Raw genomic sequence first — 24612 nt, 5'->3', positions numbered from 1 at the left:
CGTTCACACTGTGGCCACACCTGCCCTCGGGGCTTCCCTCCTGTCTCAGGTGTTCCGTGCAGGACTGTTTCCAGGTCACCTAGGCTGCTCTCCTGCCAGCTTTACTTTCCAGCTACACATTACTCTATAAACTCAAAATGTAAAAATCCTCCTTATTTAATGCATTAGGTGCTAGCCAAAAGCTTTATGAGGTGTAAAAACAGACATCCTAATCAAGCGTATTGTTTAAGAAAAGCAAAGATCTATTAGTTTAGTTTCTATAGATTGCATGACTGTTTGAACCACACCTTTGAAGAGTCACAGAAAAGGAGGTCCTACGAGTCTGTTCACGGGGGAAGTCGGATTCACCTGCGAAGGCTCCAGTGTCCTCTGTAGACTGCTGCCTGCTCACAAGCAGACACGCTTAGATTCTCCTTATCTATCAGAAGTTTCATTTTCCTTTATTGTCCATTTTTGCTAATGCAATACTAAAACTCCCACGGACAACTGCTCCTAGCTGGGATGCCAGCGTCACTCCAATGTTACAAAAAACAACATACAAACATGCTATGGCAACAGGTTCAGCCTAGAATTACTCTACTGCCACACAACTGCATACGACCACATACATCTGGAGAAAAGTTTCACATGACACATAAATATCTTCTAAAAAAATAAGTATTTCCCTTTACCACCCAATCCCCAAAGATTTGATTCTTAAAAAAAAACCGTTCTTTGTTCACTTACCTAGGATTCTGATTATACATCAAATTCATTTTGATCTCCCTATTAAAGCAGCTCATCTAAACCAACACCACCCTCACTTATTTCCGAGGCTGCTGAGACACTAGTCTTGACAACCGTAACCATTCTCCCCACATCAGTGTTCTGAAACTCCCGCCCATGTCTTCCCCAATAGAGCTGCATCCCACACTGATTGACAAAGGCTAACTTCCCCAACTCCAGAGAAAGCGGCTTATAAGTTACTTCCCACACCTACGAAGATTATCTTCACAATCTCAAACACAAACAGAAAAGCAAAGCTTTTCATGGCCGTCACTAGAGTGCCTAGCAATACTACTCCTGTATTAGGACAATTCCATCACCAAGACCACGGCTTCATTTTCTGGAGGGTTCCATTTTGTCCTGGCCAGTTTCGCAACCACTTATTTCAAAAGCAGTACATGAGGCCAACACGTGTGCAAATACTTGGCATAAAACCCCATGTAACTTCCTTGGGGCTGGCATTTCACAGCTGAGGCACGTGGGATCGTGAGTGCTTTGTGTGCTTCCTTGATTGAAGGATAAAAGCAGGCACTGAGGAGAAGAGCTCTTTGAGATTTCTGACCCAGAAACTCAATCCTCTGGTCACAGGCCTGGTCTCCTTTATATCTGAAATCCGACCAGCGTCCGTGCACGGTTACTTCTCATTCAGGACTATTTTTAAGGTGCCTCACACATTCCAAACCATTCCACACACCACTCTCTCTTAACAAATGCGAATGTCTCACGTTTGATGGGAACCCCAGGGAGCCAAGTCAGGGAAGAGTCCAGTGCACAGTGTGAGCATCTCGCTAATATCTCCTGAGAAGAGCAGGCAGCAGGAACACTTGTCCTGAAGTCTGTTATTTTTTTAGCAGTTCATTTTTGCGTGGTTGCATTGATGTGTTAGTGGGTGTCCGTGGGTTCTGACTTCAGTTTGCTCTGGCTGTGGCTGTAAGAATGCTGGCCTTGGAGAAGCCGCCCCTTTCCCGGGTTTAGTGAATGACGGCGTTGGAGCAGCAGGGCTCCTCCACTGCCCAGATTTGCAATCTGCTAAAATGTGTCATGTGTAAGAATGCACTTCTCTTTCTCCTCTTTAATGTTATAACTGCTGTGGCTGGTACAACTATGAGTAGCAGTCACAGTTTTGGTCTGGCCAAAATGCCTCCATCTTTCAAAATAATAACTTACCTTCTTTCCCCTTTCCCCAAATACAAAAATCCTTAAGGCAAAAGACACAGAGGCGTTTTGTAAGTGCAGCTGGAGACATGAATCCTCTTTAAAAACTTCTGCTCAAAGCCGGGCGCGGTGGCTCACGCCTGTAATCCCAGCACTTTGGGAGGCCGAGACGGGTGGATCACAAGGTCAGGAGATCGAGACCATCCTGGCTAACACGGTGAAACCCCATCTCTACTAAAAAATACAAAAAAAAACTAGCCGGGCGAGGTGGCGGGCGCCTGTAGTCCCAGCTACTTAGGAGGCTGAGGCAGGAGAATGGCGTAAACCCGGGAGGCGGAGCTTGCAGTGAGCTGAGATCCGGCCACTGCGCTCCAGCCTGGGTGACAGAGCAAGACTCCGTCTCAAAAAAAAAAAAAAAAAAACTTCTGCTCAAATATGGAAAGTTTCTTCTTTGATGCCCTGATACTAGGTGTGCTATTGGGCCCCTCCCACACCCCCGAGGAACTACGGGCAGAGAGCTAAAGGGGATCCACACAGGTACAGTCGTGGCTGGCCTGAGGGCAAAATTGGTGGTTATTTCAAGGGAAACGTAGAAGGGAGCAAAGAGAGCTACCGGCGGGACCTGCAGCTGCAGCCCTGCCTCAGTCTGCGTGAAGGTGTCCGTGTTGTGTTTCCCTCAGTTACTCCAGCCGGGTGTGCACGAGTCTCCGGCTGGGCGGCTGGGCTGACTTACGGGGGCTTTGTGTACTGTTTCCATTAGAGCCTCATGGGAAAGCAATTGTTGGCAGCAAATTCAGGGATGTTCTCATTAAAAGGCTTTTAAGAGTTCTGCTCCCCAGAATTATCCATTGTACAATTCCTTAACACAATGTCATATTCAAAGACCAAACTAACAAGGCTGTCAGAGTGACATTCACACCAGGGACGGGGCTGCCTCTCCCGACCCAGGCTCTGCGACAGATCCACATCCAGCTCCTCTAATAAAAGGAAACACTGTGGAGATTCCAAGTGGCTCCAGAACATGCCTTATTAAAAAATAAAATAAAATAAAATAAAATAAAATAAAATAAAATAAAATAAAATAGGATGTGTTTGCAGCATAATTGAGTTTTCTCTCCTGTGTGAAATGTCTTTGTGAATAAAAAACATCAGAACGAGGGATATTTGTTTAGAACTCCTGATTCATACTGCTTCCCCTTCTAGGAAATGACGCTCCCTAGATCTGGCCTTTCACTATGGAGATTTTTAGCTTTCTTGTTAAAATATACAAAATTAAAGGAAGCTAGATGGATGTGGTGCCATTCCATGGCAAGACTGCGGCCGTACAATTAGTTGTTAGAGTGACTCTTTAGAAACGCACGCAGGGGTCAGTGCAGGGCTCTCCCACTGCTACAGATCAGGCCCCTCCGGGGATGTGCTGGGGAGTGGGGGCTGCAGCTGGCTGAAGGCTGTTCTAGACCCAGTTCTGCCACCAACCAGGAGGGGAGTTTACTGGCAAGCCGCTTCACTTCTCGGGCTTCCTTTTTCTCATCTGCAGAATGAGAGCCTTCATCTGTAGACCTGCTGTTCCCTTCCGAGCTGCACCGTTTGGAGATCCTGTGCTGCCCCGTGGCACCAGCTCACTCTGCTAATCTACTTCTTGTGAAGCTTTATTGTCCCTCAGTATTTGGTTTGCTTCAACTCAGTATGCTTCTCTCTCCCAAATCACTCCCAGTTTCTGAAGCTATGCTATGCATTCACGATGGTGACCACTTATCACTGCTCCAGGTTACACAATAAGGACCTAGGAAGAATCCGGGAGGAGAGCTGTCTGACACAGGCTCTAACTGCACACAGCTATGTGTGACACACCTTGAAGGGCAGAACACTTGGAAAGGGAGATGCAGTTCCTGTAAAACCAACCATCAAAGGGAAGGGGGCCGCCCTGTGTAGCCGGAGCTGTGGTTCCAGAAACAGCCCATGGCAAAGAAGGAAGAGCTACAGTGGGAAGGGAAAACTGGCCCCTGACTAGGGGAGCTATGACATACTTCCCCCTTGTAAGTCCCCAATGGCAGGACATTGCATTCTCTCTCTATTACTAATCATACTTTACACTGACACAGCATCTGGACTTTTAAAGGTGTTTCCTCATTCAACAGCTCCTTGGGAACCCCCTCTTTCTCTCCCGGGTTGGGTGGCCTGTGTCTAAGAGCTTTCACTCTCCCAGGCTTCTGACAACAGTTCCAACCATGGTCCCTGTGGTGGCTGCAGCCTTGTGTACACTGGGTTACTGTGGTGAATGAGCCTGCTAAGGGTGCCCACAGGTCAGGAGTGAGCCTCCCTGACTCTACCAACCGGCTGGCAGTATCACTCGAGACCGTGGGATGGTCACACGAGACACAGGCAACAACCGAAAAAGGGGAGCCCTAAGGGGAGTTTCCTCCAGAGCAGGGAAGCCCAGGCTGAGTTTTCATCCCTGTTCTCTGCAACTGCACAAGAAGCCACTGCGCGCTCAACAATCGGCCTGCCTCCAGGGGCTCCCGGTCTGCGGAAACAGGAGGTGGACAGTGCCTGCGGTGAGCTGTCCCTCTGTCTGACAAGCACAGCAGTTCACCGCATGCACCTGCACACACCTGCCTGTCCCAGTGCACACAATGGGTTTGCTGCCAAGTGAGTTCCACCTAGTTCCACATCCTCCTGCCATGTTCCCTCAGGGCCTTGTCCGGGACAGAAAACGTCACGCAGCCAGCCACACAGAAAATGGAAGGGGGGCGGGGATTGCTTGCCCACGCTGACCTCCAGACTGAAGCAGGTCTGGCCTCCCAGCCCATGGCTCCCGGCGTCCCCGTCTGCGCGGCGGTGCAGCTCCCGTGCAGTTCGGAGGCGCAGGCTCTCCCGCTCGTCCCCTCGGGCCGGCCCCAGCTGCCACTCTAGCTGCTCTCTCAGTCTGGACTGTTAGGTGCACGGGAGGGATTTTTGTTTTTTTAAAATTTTAAACAAACAAACAAAAAAAACAAAGGACAAGAAGGTGGAGGCAGGGAGAGGGGATAAAGAAAACAAAAATGGATAAGGGAGACGACTGAGAAAACGACCAAAGAACAGCACAAATAGAAACACCAGCTTAAAGACAGCGGTGGACGAAAGTGAAGAGAACAGACCCAAGATGAGAATGAGCAAAAGGGCGGGTGGACACATCCGAAAAGCAAAAAGAGAAAGTGGGGGTGCAAAACACTGGTTACGGGGCACATGCGATGGCGATGCGTGAATCCGGAACTCAACCGCAAGCACGCTACCCGTGAAGGAAACGGAAAACGAGGCTCTTCCTTCCTTACTTGTGGGTCGAGCAGCCAAAGCCACAGTCCAGGGCGGCAGCTGGGCCATGCACCCAGGCGAGGCTAGGACAGCAGTCCTCGGAGGCCCTCCGCGCCCTCCCCAGCGGCGGCAGGGCGGCACGAGCCAGCAGCGCTTTTCCACCAAAACCATCCTTCTCAGCACCGCGCTCCTCGCCCGCTTTGGCTGATCCTCCAGCGGGAATGGGGGCCTGGGCTGCCTAGGGCCTTGGACTGCACTGTGTCCCTTGAAACACACCCAGGAAGGGACGTGCTTGGTAGCGAGTCTGCTAATTATCCTGACTGTGACATGCGTTTGTCTTAGCCTCCTCACGGCTTCTTCAGCGTGTGGCTGGTTGGTTGAGATACCAAGAGAGGAGCAAGGCCGGCCTGCGTCGAGCCCTATCGCTTCCACTGGGCTTAGCCTCGTGTCTGGGAGGGCCTCTAAACCATGAGCCGTGGCGCAGTTAAAAATAAGACAGGAAAAAGGAAAAAGAAACAAGGCAATACAAGAAAACTTAAAAAAAAAAAACAAAAAACAAAAAAAACGGAGCCCAACCAAGAGAGAGGATCCGGTTGCCCCGGAGGCTTTAGTACAATGCAGGTTTGAAATCATAACCAAGCAGCCGTGAGCAGCGTGAGCCCGAGTGCAGCAATGCCAGCGAGAAGGAGGAAGAGCAAGGCGGAGCAGGGAGGCGAAGCCACGAGCCCCCTTACCTGCAAGTCTGGGCCCAGCTCCTTCCCCAGGTTCCCGATGGGGGAGTCCCGGGACACGGAAGTCACAGTGGAGAGGAAGCTAGAGGACTCTGTGAGGTGGGGCAAGGGGGATAGGCCATCCCCAATGCGGTTCACCTGCTCCAGGAAGGCCTGAAGCTCTTTCTTGAAAGACTTCATCTTGGCGTTGATGGTCCCCAGCAGGTGAGGCTCCTGCTGGTCCCCCTCGCCCCGCTCCTCTTCACCCTGGAGGCCAGGCCCCGGCGAGGGTGCACCCCCCTGCAGCCCCGCGTCACGGAGGAAGCTGTCGGTGTCCGCGATGAGGTGCTCCACCGTCCGCTCTAGCCGCTGGGCCTCGTGTTTTAGGGTCACTAGGCACTCGGAGTCCTCCCGGGCCTTCAGGAGCTCCGTGGCGCACGGCTCGCTGGCCTCCGATGGCTTCCCGCTCCCGAAGCCCGACGTCTTCTCGAACATCTCCTCCGAGTCACTCTCCCCGCCAACAGGGCCTTCCCGCTTGGGCTGGGGCAGGCGGCTCTCCTCCCCTTCACTCTCCTTCTTGCCTGCATCGCTCTCGACATCGCTGTCCCGGGGACTGGGGGCACGCAGCCCCAGGTGCGCTGCCAGGTCGCAGCGCTGGATGTTGGACAGCAGCGCATGGTTCTCGTGCTGCAGTTTGAGCACCTTGCCGCTGAGCTCGCTGATCTGCAGCCTGGCTGACTTCAGCTCCTCCTGCAGGGGTGCCCCTCCCCCGGCACCAGGACTCGCACCCTCCCCGAGCCAGCCCGGCTCCCGGGGAGGCTCAAACTTAAACTTGCTGAGCTCGTGGGTCAGCTGCCGGTTGTGGTCTTCGATCTCGGAGATGGACCTCCGGAGCAGCTCCGCTTCCTCTTCCACGAACTGCAGGTGGCGGCGGAGCTCAGTGGAGGACTCCAGGGAGTCGCCGAAGGGTGAGGTAGGAATGCTGGGTGCGTGGTCCCGGCCCAGGCCCTCCCGCTCCTGCTGGCCACGCATGTCCTCCATCTCTGCCTTGAGGCCACGGTTCTCCACCTCCAGCTCCACGATCTTCCGGCCCAAGATGTTGGCTTCCTCCTCCACCAGCTTCAGCCGCAGCTTCAGCTCGGCCTCCCGGGTGCTGGGGGGCCCGCCTGCTTCCCCCGTGGGCAGGGGGCTGTCCACATCTCCATAGAGGGACTTGTACTTCTGGAGCTCCTGCTCCAGCTCGTCCTTCTCCCGTCCTAGCTTGGCCATCTTTTTGCGCATCAGGAAGGCTTCCTCTTTGGCAAACTGGAGCTGGCACCTCAAATCGGCACTGTCATCCTGCCAGGAGAGAACAGCCCGGGAGAAGGGTTATTTGAAAATACCAAATGTTCGTGTTTTTCATGATTCCCCTCACACCTCGCCCCCAATGCACACAAACATCAAACACCGATCTTCCCGTCGGTGCCGTTGAGTTACACAGAGAAAGACCCAAGACAAAGCAGGGGTGGGCCTGGGGCCTGTGAAAGGCCTACAGTTTGTTGCTTTGCCACAGAAACAAAAGAAACAAAAAAAATTAGTTTGGAAAAAAAAGTGCACGTGGAAATCATCATACAAGTTATGAGCGAAGTAGGGAAAACGAAATGAGGCGCAAAACCCAGCGGGAATGCGCAACACCTCATTGCTCTGTGGATCCCACCTGGTTCCTCACCGGCACCAGTGAAAGCCAGCAGGACCTCTCACCAAGGCCTGGTGCAGGCAGACAGGCATCTTCCACCCTGCTGCACTCACCACCTCCAACGTGCGGACCTCCTTCTTTCAAAGTGCCTGGCAATCCATGAGGTCTGACCAGGATGGGGAAGTCAGGCCACCCCAAATAAGAGCTCAGCTTTCCCCTGGTTTCCTAAGGTACCTGAGACAGGGCAATTCGCTTCTCCCCATCCTGGTCTCCCCAGCCCTAAGGCCCCACAAGAATGATATGACAAAAAAAATGAGGCATGAGCATGAGGGTGCTTGGAAGTCCAGGCGCGTACTGAGTCAGTACCGAGCTCTGGGTACACACTGGGTACTGCACACCCAGCCACCTGGGCTCCTTGCAGCCTCTCGCCATGCAAGTGCAGCTGCAGAACCTTTGCTTATGTTCCTTTCCCTTTAGTTGCTATGACACAGCAGGAAATTAAACTCGGAGACCCAAGGCAAGGAGTTAAATGTTGGATAGTCAAGTGTATCAAAACCTGAGAAGTGTCCTCATAGGCCTTCCAGAGGGTTCTGGAGGATCCTCAAAGCTGACTCTGCTGTTCACAGCCTGCAATGCTTGGCTGAGGTCAGAACGGCACTTTTTGGATCCACTGGAAAGTCAACTCTGCTTTGCAGGGCTGGTCTCCTTGTTTTGAAGCCAGATGAACTCCCCATTTTGGTTTTGCAAAAACGTTTTACTGTTCACATCCAGCAGATGGGAAAAATAACCGATTTCACAAATCACTCCTCTTTGATCGGCCATCAAAAGTTCCAAAAGGCTTCAGCAAAGGTTTCCCCCATCACACAGAGAAACTGACAACAACAGCTCTACAGGAGTCAAATCCCACAGCCCTCGTAGAGGAAAAGGCATCAAACTGCTCTCCAGGCCTGTCGCCCTTCTCTGGAACAAGTCAGCCCCCGGGGGAGAATTAACCCCTTCAGATCGTCACGTGTGCTCACAATGCAGCTTCTACACTCAGAGAGCATGGCTCGTTCTCTGCCGCAGTCTGGTCGCACACTCACAATTTGATAGAAAAAGAAAACCTCCCTCGGCACCCCCCAACGTTCCTCCTTCCACTCTGCCTGGGCCCTCCTTGCTCACCACAAACCCCGTGGAAAGGGAAAAAACGATATGACCAGGAAGGCTCAGGCCCACACCTACGATAAAGTGTGCAGCCACTGCCACAGGGAAAGCTTGCCCTGGCGCTATCTGTGCGTCCTCGGGAGGATGACATGCCCATTGTCATCTCTTAGCTGAGGACAAAACCAGGCCTGCTGGACTTGGGGTCAAACACACTGCCCGGAGTCCTAGCTTTGCCCCTCCTACTGTCCAAGGGGCCTGGGCTAATCACAGACCCGCAAGGTTGTGATGAGGGTCAAATGAAATAATGGTCTGTATATGATAAATCATAAACCTAAAAAGTGTATTTTTTATATATAAACTGGTTTGTATATGATAAATCACCATGCTCTAGCTCCCTGAAATTATCTTATTTGTCTGAAACACAGTTAGTATTGGGTAAAGGAGCCAGGAAAGAGTTTTTTCCTTCTTTGCACATTAGGAGAATAACATATAAATGTCACATGGTCTTTGAGTCCTGAGAACTTATCACATGAAGGATTTGGTTGGGTTTGGGTTAGGCAGACATAAAAATCAATCCTGTGACTAACCTGAAGTAAGGCTGTGTGCCCTACTCACAACTACTGAGGCGAATGGGCTATCATCGCCACTGGGGTAATGACATATTTTTTGAAAGAACCTACACAGAATACATGGACTGTAAAAGACATACATTGTTATTTAATACTAATACTAGAGGAAAAGCATACTTGTTTATCTGTTCATTCATTCTTTTTTATTATTATTATTTTATTTTGAGATGGAGTCTTGCTCTGGTCACCCAGTCTGGAGTGCAATGGCACAATCCTGGCTCACTGTAACTGCCGCCTCCCAGGTTCAAGCAATTCTCCTGCCCCCTGCCTCTGCTCCCGAGTAGCTGGGACTACAGGAGCATGCCACCGCGCCCAGCTAATTTTTGTATTTTTACTAGAGATGAGGTTTCGCTATGTTGGCCAGGCTGGTCTCGAACTCCTGACCTCAGGTGATCCAGCACCTCAGCCTCCCAAAGTGTGGGATTACAGGTGTGAGCCACCGAGCCTGGCCTTGTTCATTCATTCTTTCAAGACATATTTATTAAGTACCTACTATGTACGAGAAGTTGGCAAGTTACTTTTAAACAACCCCAGCTTCTTAGAACTTTCGAAAGTAGAGCAAACAAAAAAGCACCTTTTCAATTTTTGTTAAACACAGATTTGTAAGAAATTCAAATACACAGACAGGTCTTTGTTGTTCCCATGAAGGAACGCAGTTTAAGCTAAAATACTTGTCAACAGAGATGGATTGTAAATACTTAAAAGCTTGGGACCAGAAAACAGGGGAGTGCCCTCAGCCCCATTGTTAATTTGAGAGCCAGTGTCCGTCCATTGTCAAAAATCATCTAAATGATCCCATCTCCACCTCTGAAGCACAGAAATCCACAGCAGCAGAGATCACAGAGGGCAGCGTCGTCCAGCTACGGGGAAACTCGGCCCACTCTCCACCCTTCTTGAGCCTGGGACTCGAGACTGGGCAGGACAAGGTGGGGGCAGGGCCGCCTGCTGTGACCAGCGTCCACAGAAACTTGCAGCTGGCGAGGCCTTGATGTGGTGGAGCCAGGCCAGGAGGGGCAGGCAAGGGGCACTGTTGCCTGCATGGTACGGGAAGCTTTTGGCTCAAACAAGCGCGTGGACCAGGGACTGAGGCAATCCCACTCTGCCTGGTCCCTCCTTGCTCACCACAAACCCCGTGTAAGGAGAAAAATGATATGACAAGAAAGGCTCAGGGAAATAGCTACGACCAGCTCCTTGGGGTCTTCCCCAACAAGTTGAACTGAAACATTGGGGGAGGAGGATCATCTCTGAGAAGGGTCCTGAAACACGCCGGAGGTTATACATGCTTATCTGCACCCCTCATGCAGGCAGAATGTCCCCATAGAGCCCTCAAATCACCTCCATTTCCGGAAACCTTCAACCTCACACCATTCCCCTCTGTCCACCATCCACTACAAATCTATCATAGAACAATTCTCTTCCGTCTCCTTGAACCTAAACCCAGGTCAGTTAAAGCAGCAAGATCCTATGACATACTCTAACGAGTGTCAATGTGTAGATTACCTGAGGATTGATAAAATGTCCAAAACGTCTTCTCCTTCCTTAAAGAAAAAAGCTGTCAGTATGACAGCATGCTGTCATTTCGACTTGACAACAATGCATGCACTATGAGGCCTGCCACCAAGACTAAAGCAGCGTTGAAAGACTGTCCTGGAAGCCATGGGAGAGTGTGTATTAAGTGAAGTCACACGTCCTCGGTGAGGTCGAGGCAGCTAGGGCAGGGCCCGCTGCACCTGCGGGGTGTTGTGTGCAGGAGAGGGGCGGCCTGAGGGAAGCTGAGCTCGGCCTGTTCTGAGTAGGCGAAGCCACTCCTCATAAGATGGGGAATCACAGCTTCAGCTCAGGCAGTGGGAGGCTGGATGCCCATCTTATGTTGTAACCATAGACTTCTTAAAACTCTGCCAAGACTCTCGCGGGGCGGTGGGGGCGGGGAGCAAGGCCGAGTCTAAACTGAAGGATATCATTTCTGGTTTCAAGAGATCATTGGATAACCCCAGGAATGTGGTATGAAAGCAGGTCAAGTCCAACTTTCCATTTGACACACGATTCCTGTTGCAGGCAGAGGGCAGGCATGGCCAGGAGGGGAGACACCCAGGGGCCCACCACCATCACCACCAGCGGGAAAGGCCTTGTCAAGCCACAGAAATATATCGCTCCCTGTATATATTCTTTGGCTTGCAAGTCAGCCGTCCAGCCAGCACCCCGAGCGGGTGACTGCCCGCGTGCCTACCTTGCGCCGGGGCGCCAGCTTCCTTTGGGTTTTGGTTGCGGGCCTGCAGTTCCCAGCGCGCTCCATTCCACCATTCTGCTGAACAGAAACTCCTTCCTCAATCATCCCGCCGGCTGGGCGGGCGTTCAACGCATCCCAGGTACCAGGGTTTCGGACACGCGCCCGAGGAGCAGCAGCTCCTGTTCTTGGCCCGTTTTACCCACGGGGCGAATGCTGTTCATTTCACAATGGGGCAGAATTTCCCCTTTTAAGGAAAAGATCTTCCCTGGGCAAGAGCCAGTCGATTGAAAACACTCTCAGCCCAGGAGAGTGTAAGTACCCAGCAGTGGGTGGCAGACTTTATTTCCCTATTATTAATGGATTCCAAAGTGAGGCTGGGAGGCTGGGGAGGGTGGAAGCAAACAGTTGAGCTTCCGCGTTCTGCTGCTGCAGGGGCCTGCCCCTCCTTGAATGATGCCCTGGGGATTAGTGAGTTTGGAGAATGGAGAAACCCAGGGGATCCTTAAGAGGGGAGTTCACAGGGACAGGGCGGCAGGAGGTCGGTGGAGGTTGCTGAGCTCTTAGTTACCCCGACTCATTGTGTCTCTCTAATTACCACTTGCTCTCAGACTGCAGTGAGCTGATATCCCAATAACACCTTTGTTCTCTCCACCACCTAATGCTAGCAGCAATTTAAAAACAGAATCCAGTAAAACAGATTTACAGAAAAGCTAAGAAAGTTTTGAAGAATGCATACTGTGCATCTAGAAAGGGCTGAGAATAGTTTACCTTCAATGAGGACCATTTAAGATATTGTTCAGCTTGCACATTAAAAAACAACAACAACATTCAAAACAGTGTCATATGAATGACTCGACTCCACAGTGGCTGTTTTATTTCACTGTGTGGATGACTTTGAAGGTCAAAACACTTTTTACCATTTATAAGTACCTCAGGCCCCCAAACTACACTTAATTCTGTTTCACACAAAGCCAGTTCTTTTTCCTGAAGAAATCACCAGCTTGTCAGCGTCGGGGAGAAACAAGAGGGAGGATCTGTGGGTTTGCAAAGAAAATGTTCACACTGTGGAGGTTAGGAATGAGTCCACGTGTTTGGACAGGTAATGTTTCTTTGAATGTATTAAAGGCAAAACTAACACTGAAAAAAATTCAAAATGAAGTGACTTCACTTACAGGAGATGTAACATTAGAATGAAAACCTCTGCTTACCTGGTTAAAGGTTTTCTTCTCCTTGTACATTTCCCGAGTGCTTCTTCTTTTTAGGGAACTCTGAAATAGATCCAAGTGACATTCTGTGACCAAGGGCTCACATGTGACAGCCAGCATTAGCAAACATCATCCCCACAGGTGGGGACACACACACTGGACGGAGGCTGTCTCCCACCAAAATCAAGAAACAACTTAGAGTCAATGTGTAAATGCAGTCGGAGAAGTTGGAGGAGGTCTTTGAATCTTAAGATTCTTGAAATCCTAATTATTGTATTTGGGGTATTCCTTAAGTATTCAGTTAATGAAAAAGGAGAGTGGCTGGGATAATTTTAACAGTGCAGAGAAGGCAAGAAGAGGAGGAGAAAGGCAGGAAGTTTGGGAACAGATAACTCATATTTCTGGAGCTGGTTCACTTTCCAAATCATGTTTTGTTTGGGCTAATATGAGAATTAATTGGTGTTTCCTGGCCAGGTGCAGTGGCTCATGCCTATAATCCCAATGCTTTGGGATGCCAAAGTGGGAGGATCATTTGGGGCCAGGAGTTTGAGACCAGCCTGAACAACATAGTAATAAGACCTTGTCGCCACAAAAAAGATTTTTTATTTTATTTTCAGATGGAGTCGCTCTGTCTCCCAGGCTAGAGTGCAGCGGCGTGATCTCAGCTCATTGCAAGCTCCGCCTCCCGGGTTCACGCCATTCTCCTGCCTCAGCCTCCCAAGTAGCTGGGACTACCAGTGCCCACCACCACGTCCAGCTAATTTTTTGTATTTTTAGTAGAGACAGGGTTTCACTGTGTTAGCCAGGATGGTCTCGATCTCCGGACCTCGTGATCTGCCCACCTTGGCCTCCCAAAGTGCTAGGATTACAGGCATGAGCCACCGCGCCTGGCCACACAAAAAATAATTTTTAAAAACTTAGCTGGGTGTGGAGTTGTGTGCCTGTAGTCTCAGCTACTAGGGCGACTGAGGCGGGAAGACTGTTTGAGTTCACGAGTTCGAGGCTGCAATGAGCTATGATCAGGCCTATATACCCCTGTACTTTAGCCTGGGCAACAGAGCAAGACCTTGCCTCAAAAACAAACAAACAAACAAATAACTGGTGTTTCCTGAGTGGCCAGATAAAAAGTGCTGTGAAGGAAGAAGAAGGGCGGCCCTTGTTTACAGACAAAACCTAACTAGGTTGTGAAATTCTCAGAAAACCCACTCTAATTCATGGCTAAACCTCCATCTTAAAGACCTTACAAAGCTCATAACTTATTCCTATGTGAAATGAAGGCCTTGGCTGTGTCCTTCAGTGCCTGGGAGCCCTGCCTAGTTTTACATTATAGACTCCAGGCAAGAAATTGCAAATACATCTGAAAATACAAACAGAAGTATGAGTAAAGGGGCCTAGGGGTGTCTGCAACACACTAACTGGGAGATACACCAGCTCCTGCAAAGGGAAAGTGTGAAGGCAGAAAGAAATGAGGAGTGAGAAGCCTCCTAGAGGAATATGAACGGATTTGTAGCCTCTTAATCTGCAAAGATTAAGTTAATCCTGAGGAAAGCTGGGAGGAAGCAGGTGGGAAGCAGAGCTCTGCTGGCCCTAGACCTATAAGGCAAGTCTGCAAAAGGAAAGAGATTGTCCCCAACACCCACCTCCCTCCCCTCTGCACCTCCACCTCGGGGTCCAGGACCTCATCTGAGATCTGCTCAGAGCCCGGACTCTCTCGGCTTTACTCCTGGGTGCCCACCCTGTATCAGAAGAGTTTGCAAAGGAGGCTATATGCAAGTCACTTACATCGCAGTTAGAACTTAAGTTCATTAACTCAGTACTGTTCACATTTTAAGTGTCTCACTCTCAGAATGCCAGCCCTTGCCATTTATTGGAAGAATCCTAGGTTAAGAAACAGTTAAAATTCTAGCTGCCCCTTGGCCTCTAGGAGGCTGGAGACCCGGAAAATATAAAATAGATAATTGAGAGAAGGCCCTCAGGGCAGAGGGCTGAAGAGGGCCACGGAATCACCGTGGAGCAGGGGTGGCAGGCTCCCTGACTAACAAAGGTGGAGGGAACCCCAGCTGCAGAAGGCTTTATTTCCTTTAGCCTTTTTGGTAAAGCGGGTCACACTACAAAGAGAACCAGTCTCCACCAACAGGTAAAGGTAAGCCTGTCTTAAGGACAGCTTGAATTTCTCCACTCTTAATAAGAAAGTTCGCCAAGATGTTCACCTTCATGCTTCAGTTAAGAGGTTTCTTTTGTTTGTTTTGCTTTGAGACAGAATCTTACTCTGTTGCCCAGGCTGGGGTGCAGTGGTACGATCTCGGCTCACTGCAACCTCTACCTCCCTGGTTCAAGCGATTCTCCTGCCTCAGCCTCCCAAGTAGCTAGGATTACAGGTGCACACCACTATGCCCAGCTAATTTTTTTTTTTTTTTAGTAGAGATGAGGTTTCACCATGTTGGCCAGGCTGGTCTCGAACTCCTGATCTCAGGTGATCCACCTGCCTTGGCCTCCCAAAGTGCTGGGATTACAGGCGTGAGCCACTGTCCGCGGCCAGAGGTTTCTTTTATTTGAATGAGCTGAGTGAGATAAATCCTGATGATTCAGCAGGCTCTCTCCCAAGCTTTAACCTAAGGGACTTAATTCCAGAGCTGTAATAGCGATCAGGGCCCGCAGTGAGTGCAGAGCCTGCTGTCCCCTGGCTTTCATCACATTCTCCCAATGTACACCCTGAAAGAAAACTAAATAGAAGTAAAATGAAAGCTAGAACTGGAGACAAAATCTATGCAGAATCATGGGCTGCTGCGTTTCAGGCTGGAGGCTGGAGCACATTCTGGGTGGGAGCCCTTGGATGGACTCTTCTAGCCACCCCTACCCACCCCATGTCTCCCCTTCCCTTGCTGATGGGCTGTCAACTGTAGCCCTGAGTCCTGCCATCCTTCTAGCAATTCACAGAACAGGCAGGGAGTCATGGGACGCTCCTCCTCCCTTCACAGTGGCAACTAGAATGAAAAACACTGCAAGGGTTAAAGTTTTAAAGTTAACCAGAGGCCAGGGGCGATGGCTCATGCCTGCAATCCCAGCACTTTGGGAGGCCGAAGTGGGCAGATTACTTGAGGTCAGGAGTTTGAGATCGGCCTGGCCAACATGGTGAAACCCTGTCTCTACTAAAAATACAAAAATTAGCTGGGCGTCGTGGCTTACACCTGTAATCCCAGCTATTCGGGAGACAAAGGCAGGAGAATCGCTTGAGCCCAGGAGGTGGAGGTTGCAGTGGGACAAGATTGTGCCACTGCACTCCAACCTGGGCAACAGAATGAGACTCCCTCAAGAAAGAGAGAAAGAAAGAGAAAGACAGACAGACGGAGAGAGAGAAAGAGAGAGAGAGAGAGAGAAGAAAGAGAAGACAGGAAAGAAAGAAAGAAGAAAAGGAAGGAAGGAAGGAAGGAAGGAAGGAAGGAAAGAGGGAGGGAGGGAGGGAGGGAGGGAGGGAGGGAGGAAGGAAGGAAGGAAGGAAGGAAGGAAGGAAGGAAGGAAGGAAAGTTAGTTTAGTTAACCAGAAAGGAAACCATAGAACACTGAAGATCAACATAAAATAATGCTTAATGCTGCCTAATGGGAAGACCTTGTTATAAAGAGACCATGTTTCTTCCGAACCATTTTGTAAGTATGTCATTTTAACCAAATTCCTTAAAATACACACACACACACACACACACACACATATTCGAAAACTGTGTGTGTGTATGCGTATTTATACGTACTTTTTATGTGTTTGTGAGGGTGGTAAGAATGGACAAAATAATTCAAAAACTCATCAAGAACAGAAGTTGGCAAACCATAGCCCTCAGGACAAATCAACCCACAGCCTGTTTTGTAAACAAAGTTTAATTAGAATACAGCCTCATTTCTCACTGTCTATGGCTGCTCTGCACTGCAAGGGCAGAGGAGAGCACTAATGACAAACTGTTAGGGCCTGCAAAGCCTCAAACTACTTTACTGATCCCGATTTAGAAAAATAAATTGGTGAAAACTGCCAAGAACACTTTGAAAAGGAAAAATAATGACAGTATTTGTGCTATTAGATATAAAAATACAATGGTTCGGTGCTGGTACATTAACAGATTAATGAAACTAAACAAAAGGCTCACAAATAGATTAAAGAATATATGAGATTTTAACAATTGACACAGGTCATATTTTGAACTAGTGAGGAAAGGATGAACTACTTGGTATGTGTTGGTGAAATAACTATACACACTGTGAGATCAAAAAAGATGAGACACATACTATATCAAGATAAATCTTAGACGAATTAACATTTTAGATGCAAAAAAAATCATAAAGGCATGAGAAAAAAAAGATGAACTGATGTTTGTTCTTGGAGTATGGCTTTTATAAACACAGAAACAAAAGCAGAAACAGCAAGAGAAAAGATTGATAGATTGGCAAGATTTTTAACTTAAAAAAAAAATACATCAAAAGAAACCACTTACAGTATTAAAAGGCAAATGACAAACCGGAAAAAAGATGTTTCTAACACATGACAGACAAAAGAGTAGTATCTTGCAAGCAACACAAAACACGTCTTAATAAAATAAACAGACGGCCAATAAACACAATTACTGACAATTAGAATAAGTTTTTTTTTCACTTAGAGATTTATAGATTCAAAAAAGTAGGGCACTCAGTGTTAGCACGAACCCAGGAAGACGGGCACTTCTGTGCAGAGGAAGGGGCGGGAGAAACCCGCAGCATCTGGGGTGGGGGATGGTGGTGCAGCTCGGCCTTACAAAGGCATAGGTTGAGAGGCGTAATTCCACCTCTGGGAACATACCCTAAGGACAAGAGACACGCACCAAGATTTATGAATGAGAATGCTCTTCACAGCACCTTTTATCATCGTGAGTACTATGGAGGTATTACAATTTTTTCCTTTTTTTTACTGTATATATTTAAGATACACAACATGATGTTTTAATATGCTCATCTCAGAATACACATAGTGAAATGATCGCTACAGTTAGGCAAATCAACATAACCATTATCTCATACAGTTACTTTCTTTCTTTCTTCTTATTTTTTGTGGTTAGCATCCCTAAAAGCTATGCTCTTGACAAATCACTAGTACATCATACAATAGGACTCATTATAGTCCTCATGTTGTATACTAGATTTCTAGATACAGTCATGCTTTTGAAGACTATTTAAGGATACGGGAAATGCTTACAACACACTATAAAGAAAATACAGGTTACAGACAGCATATATTTAGTGATCTCAAAATGCTTAAAATATATTTATATTTAATATATAACATGTATTAAATATATACCATATATTAAATGATATTAATATATAACATATATATATGTTAGGAAAGTGGCCTGGAGCAGGATACCCCCAAATGTTAATGGTCATCATGTTCAGATGACAGAATTACTAGTGATTTTCACTTTCTTTTTTTGTGGCTTTTCATAAATGATCTACAGTAAGTATTATTTCCTTTAAAATGGAAAAAAAAAAAAGGTCAGGAAAATAAAACTTGTATTTTAAAGACGTCAGAGAAAAGAGACTATCACAGATCTCCTATGTGGGACTGCAATAACGATTCAATGGAAGTTATTCACCAGTTTCTTGGGTCTCTTCCCATAGGCTGGTACTGTTTTCATCAGCTTGGTCCTTCGAGTATAGCCTATGCATATGTGGTTGGTTAAAAAGACCAGGAAGCCCCCTGGGGGTTGGGGAAACTGGCCAGGTACCCCACTGCATTACACATCTCCAGGCATATGGTCCCCTTGGCCAAGTGCCAAGCAGTCATGAGGAACAAGCACTGTGCCTCCAGCATGGAGCCGTGCAGGCTCCTCAATGGCCACCTGCCAGGGTCTTGTCCAGTGTCGAGTGCTAGATGCCACCGGACCCTGGGTGAAGTAACCGCGGGTGTAGGACAATTTGTGTGCACATCAGTCATGCCCAGTTTATTCCTCTGGATGCCTCAGAGATCCAATGGAGAGTCTCTTCCAAGGAACAATGAAGGGAAGAGGTAAATGCAGACTATTAAATAACATGAATCCCCCAGTGGGAGCTTTGCCTGGTGACTAATTCTACTCCCTCCTTTTAGCCTGATCAACTGCCAGCAAATCAACTGCATATTCCTACTGAAAACAAACAAAAATTAAGTTTGTGAATCCAAACTGAATCCATCTAAGGCTGATACTTTGCTGAGTACTGAAAATGATTAAATAAAATACAAAGTTAGGCAATTATTTGGACTTTCATGTCAATTCTTAATGCTTCCTATTTTAAGTTGGCCAATTTCTTCCAATTTCAGAAAAATTAATAAGCTCTCAATTGCTAAAATATGTCAGAGACAGACTTTGAAAGTTTAAATTTTTTTAAAAATTTAGATAGGTAATAAAAGGAGACAAATAAAAATTAAGATGCTGTAAATTATAAGTCAGTATGGGAACGAGGATGTAGACGCAGACTGATAATTTTCAGAATTCTTACAGATTCTTATTATTTAGAAAGTTTGTAGGTTTTTTGGGGGGTAGTTTAGAGCACACACAGGTATAAAATCAGATTAACGAAATGAAGGTACAGAGGTCTTCTTCTCCCTTTTAGAAGCAAGTTATTAAGATTCCTTTACTCATATTAAATTGGTCATGGGAGCTCACACCTGTAATCCCAGCACTTTGGGAGGCTGATGTAGGGGGATCATTTGAGGCCAGGAGTTTGATGTTGCCTGAGCCACATTGCAAGGCCCCATCTCTATCATATAAAAAAGATTATTTTACCCATATTAAAGTTGTCATGTAAGTGCTAGAAGATGGATGTGAAGGATGTGAATTAATCAGCCTCGCGTTCAGCCAGAAACACTACATCCTAGCAGGAAGATGCCCCCTCCCCCTTCCTCCTCTTCACTCATCCCTTTATTTGTTTCTATTCTAAATATTATGCCGTAAGAGGTATTATTTATTTATGTTTTCACCTATCCCTTTAACAGTTCCGGGGAACCTGCTTCCTTTCACACCATGGGGCTGCTCGCTTCACCTCGCACTGGAATTTCACAGCAGGACCCAATAAACACAAATCCCCTTGGACCCAGCGGAAACCCTCCTTAGCCATGATGCAAAGGAAACCCTTTCTCCTTGGCCCCGTTAAGAGCACAGTAATGATAATGATATTAACAACTACCATATGTGCTGGGCACTCACTCATGCCAGACACAATGCTAAACTCTCTTTACACATCTGTTATGGACTAAATGTTTGTGTCTCCCCAAATTCATATGTGGATGCCCTAATTCTCAATGTGCTGGTACTAGGAAGTGAGGCCTTCGGGAGATAACTAGGTTCCAAGGAGGTCGTGAAGGTGGAACCCCCACAGTGGGATTAGCGTCCTTATAAGACGAGGAAGAGGCACCAGAGCTTCCTCTCTCTGCCACGGGAGGATTCATCGAGAAGGCAGCTTTCTGCAAGCCAGAAAGAAGGTCCTCACCAGAACCCAACCTGACCTTGGACTCTGCGGCCTCCAGAACTGTGAGCAACAAATGTGTTCTTTAAGCCCCCAGCCTGTGATATTTTGTTACAGCAGCCCAAGCTGACTAAGACAATATCTAATCTAATTCAATCCTGACGAGAGCCTGGGGACACATTATGTTATTACCACTGAGTAACAGACGAGAAAACTAAAACACAGTCAAAAGTGGGGTAATGTTTCAAGATCCCCTAAACTTGGAGATGGGCTACCAACCTGGGCCCAACCCTAAGCCTACATTCAAGGTCACAGCCCTCAGACCCTCAGAGCCACCTTCCAGGGCTCTCATAGCCCGATCGCCCATATTTGGGCTGTTTTCTGGTTTCTTAGCCCCAAATTGCCAATTTTTCTCATCCAAAAAATCTTTGCCTTTCTTTAGCGAAAGAGCACAAAGGACTATTCTAGGAATGGTTACAAGTTGCTACATTCGCAGGTGCCTGATGGCTATGAAATAATATTTGTTGGCACTGATGACTTCTCAAAGGATCTGAGACTGCAGACAGCAGAATTCCTTATTTGGAAAAGTAAGACACAAAACTATTATTAGAGGACAAACGTTGTAAGTAAATGAGAGAAAGAAGAGGAAAATTACATTGAGACACTTTGGCTAAAGAAGAGTGGAGCCATGAGCCACAGCATGGTTCAGGATTCCCAGCAGCCAAGTCAATGAGTTTGGGAAGGTCCCAAAGGCAACAGCCTGTCCAGCAAGTGGAAGGTCAGGGTCACCAGGCCACCTGGGATGGACACAGGTGCCCAGCACACCCCCCAGCAAATGCCACTTTCTCCTGGAGGAAGAACGCTGCACATGCAAACTTGGGAACATGACATACATTTGCTTTGCAGTATGAGTTGGTTGGCTCATTTTAACCTTTGTGATATGTACCTTGAAGCCTAGTTTTTGGAAAAAGCTAGGTATGTTTTGCCTAAAACATACTATCATATAGTACTCTGAACCAACATTGCAAAATAAACTAAACCAAAGGTAATGAAGTAAAACTGTAAATTACAATTACGGTGCAAAGTAAAATTGAAACTGATGACCATGACAAAACTATAATGATGACTACACCCAAAACACAAGGATCCTTCCCCCAGAATCCAAACTCTGTGCACATCCATGCAGGCACTCAGCAATACCATGGAGCATGGTAGGAAATACGGAATCAGAATCATACATTTGAGAAAACCCTACAGATGAGCCCTTGGGCATTTACAAAAGTTAAAAGTCTGTAGAAACACATGACATTTGCCTGTCAGACTGAATATAAGGCTGTGTCTTTTAGAAAATAATTTGTTCCTGGCCTGGCGTACTGGCTTATGCCTGTATTCCCCGCACTTTGGGAGGCCAAGACGGGTGGATCACCTGAGGTCAGGAGCTCAAGACCAACCAGGCCAACATGGTGAAACCCTACCTCTACTAAAATATAAAAATTAGCCGGGCCCATGTGCTAATGCACACCTGTGATCCCAGCTACTCGGGAGGCAGAAGCAGGAGAATTGCTTGAACCTGGGATGTGGAGGTTGCAGTGAGCCAAGATCGTGCCACTGCACTCCAGCCTGGGTGACAGAGCGAGACTCCATCTCAAAAAAAAGAAAATAATCTGTTCCCACCTCTGCCATTGGTCTAGTGGAAGGAAATCTACCAGTCCATCAAGAGAGGCAAATTATTTCCTAGTTTGATGAAATAATGCAAGAGAGTTAGAACTACTTTGACAACAAAACAAAGCTGAAAAATCATACAAATAAATGATATATTAAAATGTTGCCCTCTTTTCAGAGAAAACCCATCATCAGTTTTTCAGATGCATGTAATGTGAAAAAATATTTAACTGTCAAAGAGCACATAAGAAAGTTCTGAGTTACTCCTGATACTATTTTATACTAATCTGCCAGTGTCCCTACAGACCCTCTGATTTGACTTTAAGTATCATTCTAATTATAGAGTACACCATTACAGTAGTAAAACTTTGTATATACAGGTGTCAAAACTCAGTAAATGTGAACTAAGATCTGTGCACTTCTGTCCACGTGAGTTTACTCAAAACCTATATAAACAAAAATTTAGCTCTAGGTAACAATGTGTATTTTGGAGAAAGCGAATAGGCATCTACAATTTATTTTCAAATGCACCAAAAAATAAGATGGGTGAATGAATAAAAAGATGTGTAGACAGACATGTGATAAACCGAGTATAGTACAATGTTAACACACAGTGTGAATGGTGGGGATAACAGGTGTGTTCACTACAAAATTATTTTTGCTATCTGTTTGAAAATTTTCACAACAAAATATTGGGAAAAACAAAATCAGGCACATAAATTTTCATTTGCATCAAAAACAGTTAATATTGTGTAGCCATTAAAAATTGTGATTACTAAAAAATTTTAATGACAAAATTTTTTATAAAAGATTCACCTTTTAAACATAGGATTAAAAATATATACTTAATATAATCTCAACAAGATTAAATATTTTTGTCTTGGAAATGTTTGGAAGCAAATACACTAAAATGCTAACAGGTCTTATCAATGGGGAACAGAATTATGGATGACTTTATGTTTTTGTTTATAGATTTTTTTCCATTCCCCCAAATAATCAAGATTAATATTATTTTTTTTTTTCAAATCAGAAAGGTTCTTATTTTTTAAGGACAACGGAATTGACCTAGTGTAATGCAAATATCCCACACCTTCATTAAACCTCTGCTCCGTCTCACCTGGAAATGATGGACAAGACTGATGGGCCCTGGGTACTCAAGCCAGACAGAAATGAACAGGAGATTAAACTGCAGGATTAACCCCCAGGCAGGATTAGCTCTGTGCCACTGTGGATCATCAAATACCTCTTTGCACAGAGGACAGAGGGCTTAATGTATATCTGAGGACAGCAAATAAAACTCTGAAACCCTAATTGCCTTCCCAGGCTGAAGGCTTCGTATCCAAGAGACTCTCCCACTAGGCGAGGCCTAATAACACCCTGTCCGACTTACTGACCCATATCTGCCTGGGATTCTTGTTATCTGGAGCCACTGCTTGGTTCCATAAATCATTTACTAAACTGTACTGAAATATCAAAAGCATCACTGGCTAGCATTACTGCACAAAAGTTATTGATGCCCCCGGGCAAATCCTCAGCAATTCTCATCTCCAAGCACTGGCAGCTTGGATCCCTAGCTCTAAGCCCCAGGGCACGATACTTTAAGTGATTTAAGAGGAGGGGGTAACTTTCTGCTCCATGATTTCATGATTCTTAAGGAGCAAAAACCCTCCCTCCTCCATCAGCCTCTGCCACTGTCCTGGGAACTACAGACGATTTAATTAGGCAAGAGCAGTAACAGCTGCAGGGAGAGGCACAGGATGCAACCTGCTCCTACAACAGGACAAACCCCTGGAGGCTAGAGAGCTGCTCTGACGCTGCGGAAGGGGCTGGCCAGCCCTGGTCTTTGAGGTGGGTCAGCCAGTGAGGGCTGGGAATGAACACGCTTCTCCTAAAAGGCAACCTGGAAACAGAAAAAAAATCATCAAAGAACAATACCCAGCCCTGGGACTCAGGACGGGCACAGAGCAGAACAGAGGGAAGGATGTCCCAGCTGCACCTGCCCACCCTCAGCTCTGTCCTGCCGAGCCCTCTCCGAAGAAGGCGGCTGGGCCAGGGCTACAGCTGGAAGCAGGCATTCGGCAGAAAAATAAACAGCCATGCTTTCATGTGATGAAAACCAAAGAAGCCAGTTTGATTATCTCTGGTGCTGTCTGGAATGAACACACAGGCTAAGAAGGTTAACACCCCCAACTGTGAATATCTCTGCTAGTATATTATATTTATGAGACAGAACATTGCAGACAGTGTTGAAAAGCAGGATCAGTTGCCAGAGCTGGTGTTTTCACTGCAGCCTTTCAACAGCTAAAGCCATGGTCTGCAAGTCCCCACTGGGACCCTCCGGGCCCCAGCCTCTGATGCAGACCAGGACACAGAGCCTACAGAGTGTCTCTGCAGCAGCCACCGGAGAAGCAGCTGCTCCTTTCTCCCAGAGCTCGGACAACTCATGCTTCACCTAGGTGGGAGCTCGGTGGATCAGCTCACAGAACAGACGCTCCATGGAGGATGAGGCAGGAGGCCTCGTGAGGCATCATTCTTTGGCACACCCCTGCTGAAACGCAGGCCTGGAGTGCTCATTACCCACGCCTTTCTTGTGTGCAGCATCTGCTGCATTGCTTTTAAAAACACATCCATCTCATGTTTTGTCTTCTAAATGACACCGATCTATGACCAGCTTCTCACATCTGAGAAAATC

General features: G+C 47.2%; 1 protein-coding gene across 23 annotated transcripts in view; it reads right to left on the bottom strand.

Moving 5' to 3' along the window:
* MTCL1 (microtubule crosslinking factor 1) overlaps nucleotides 1–24612 on the bottom strand; it is a 125545-nt gene that overhangs the window by 41969 nt on the left and 58964 nt on the right. For 12 of the 23 annotated variants that reach the window (XM_028837991.2, XM_028837986.2, XM_077975234.1 and 9 more), the window contains 3 exons: nucleotides 12804–12863; nucleotides 5946–7259; nucleotides 4696–4851 (listed from right to left, as the gene is read on the bottom strand). In XM_028837991.2, the coding sequence (XP_028693824.2) occupies nucleotides 4696–4851; nucleotides 5946–7259; nucleotides 12804–12863 (1530 nt within the window). Of the gene's footprint in view, nucleotides 1–4695; nucleotides 4852–5945; nucleotides 7260–11595; nucleotides 11674–12803; nucleotides 12864–24612 lie in introns of all 23 variants that reach the window. The other 11 variants (XM_028837983.2, XM_028837987.2, XM_028837985.2 and 8 more) reach the window with 2 other exon arrangements.

This window comes from Macaca mulatta, chromosome 18, assembly GCF_049350105.2.
Source record: "Macaca mulatta isolate MMU2019108-1 chromosome 18, T2T-MMU8v2.0, whole genome shotgun sequence".
NCBI classification, from domain to species: domain Eukaryota; kingdom Metazoa; phylum Chordata; class Mammalia; order Primates; family Cercopithecidae; genus Macaca; species Macaca mulatta.
The sequence above is the reverse complement of the archived record's forward strand: the minus strand, read 5'-3'. Positions and strand labels throughout refer to the sequence as shown.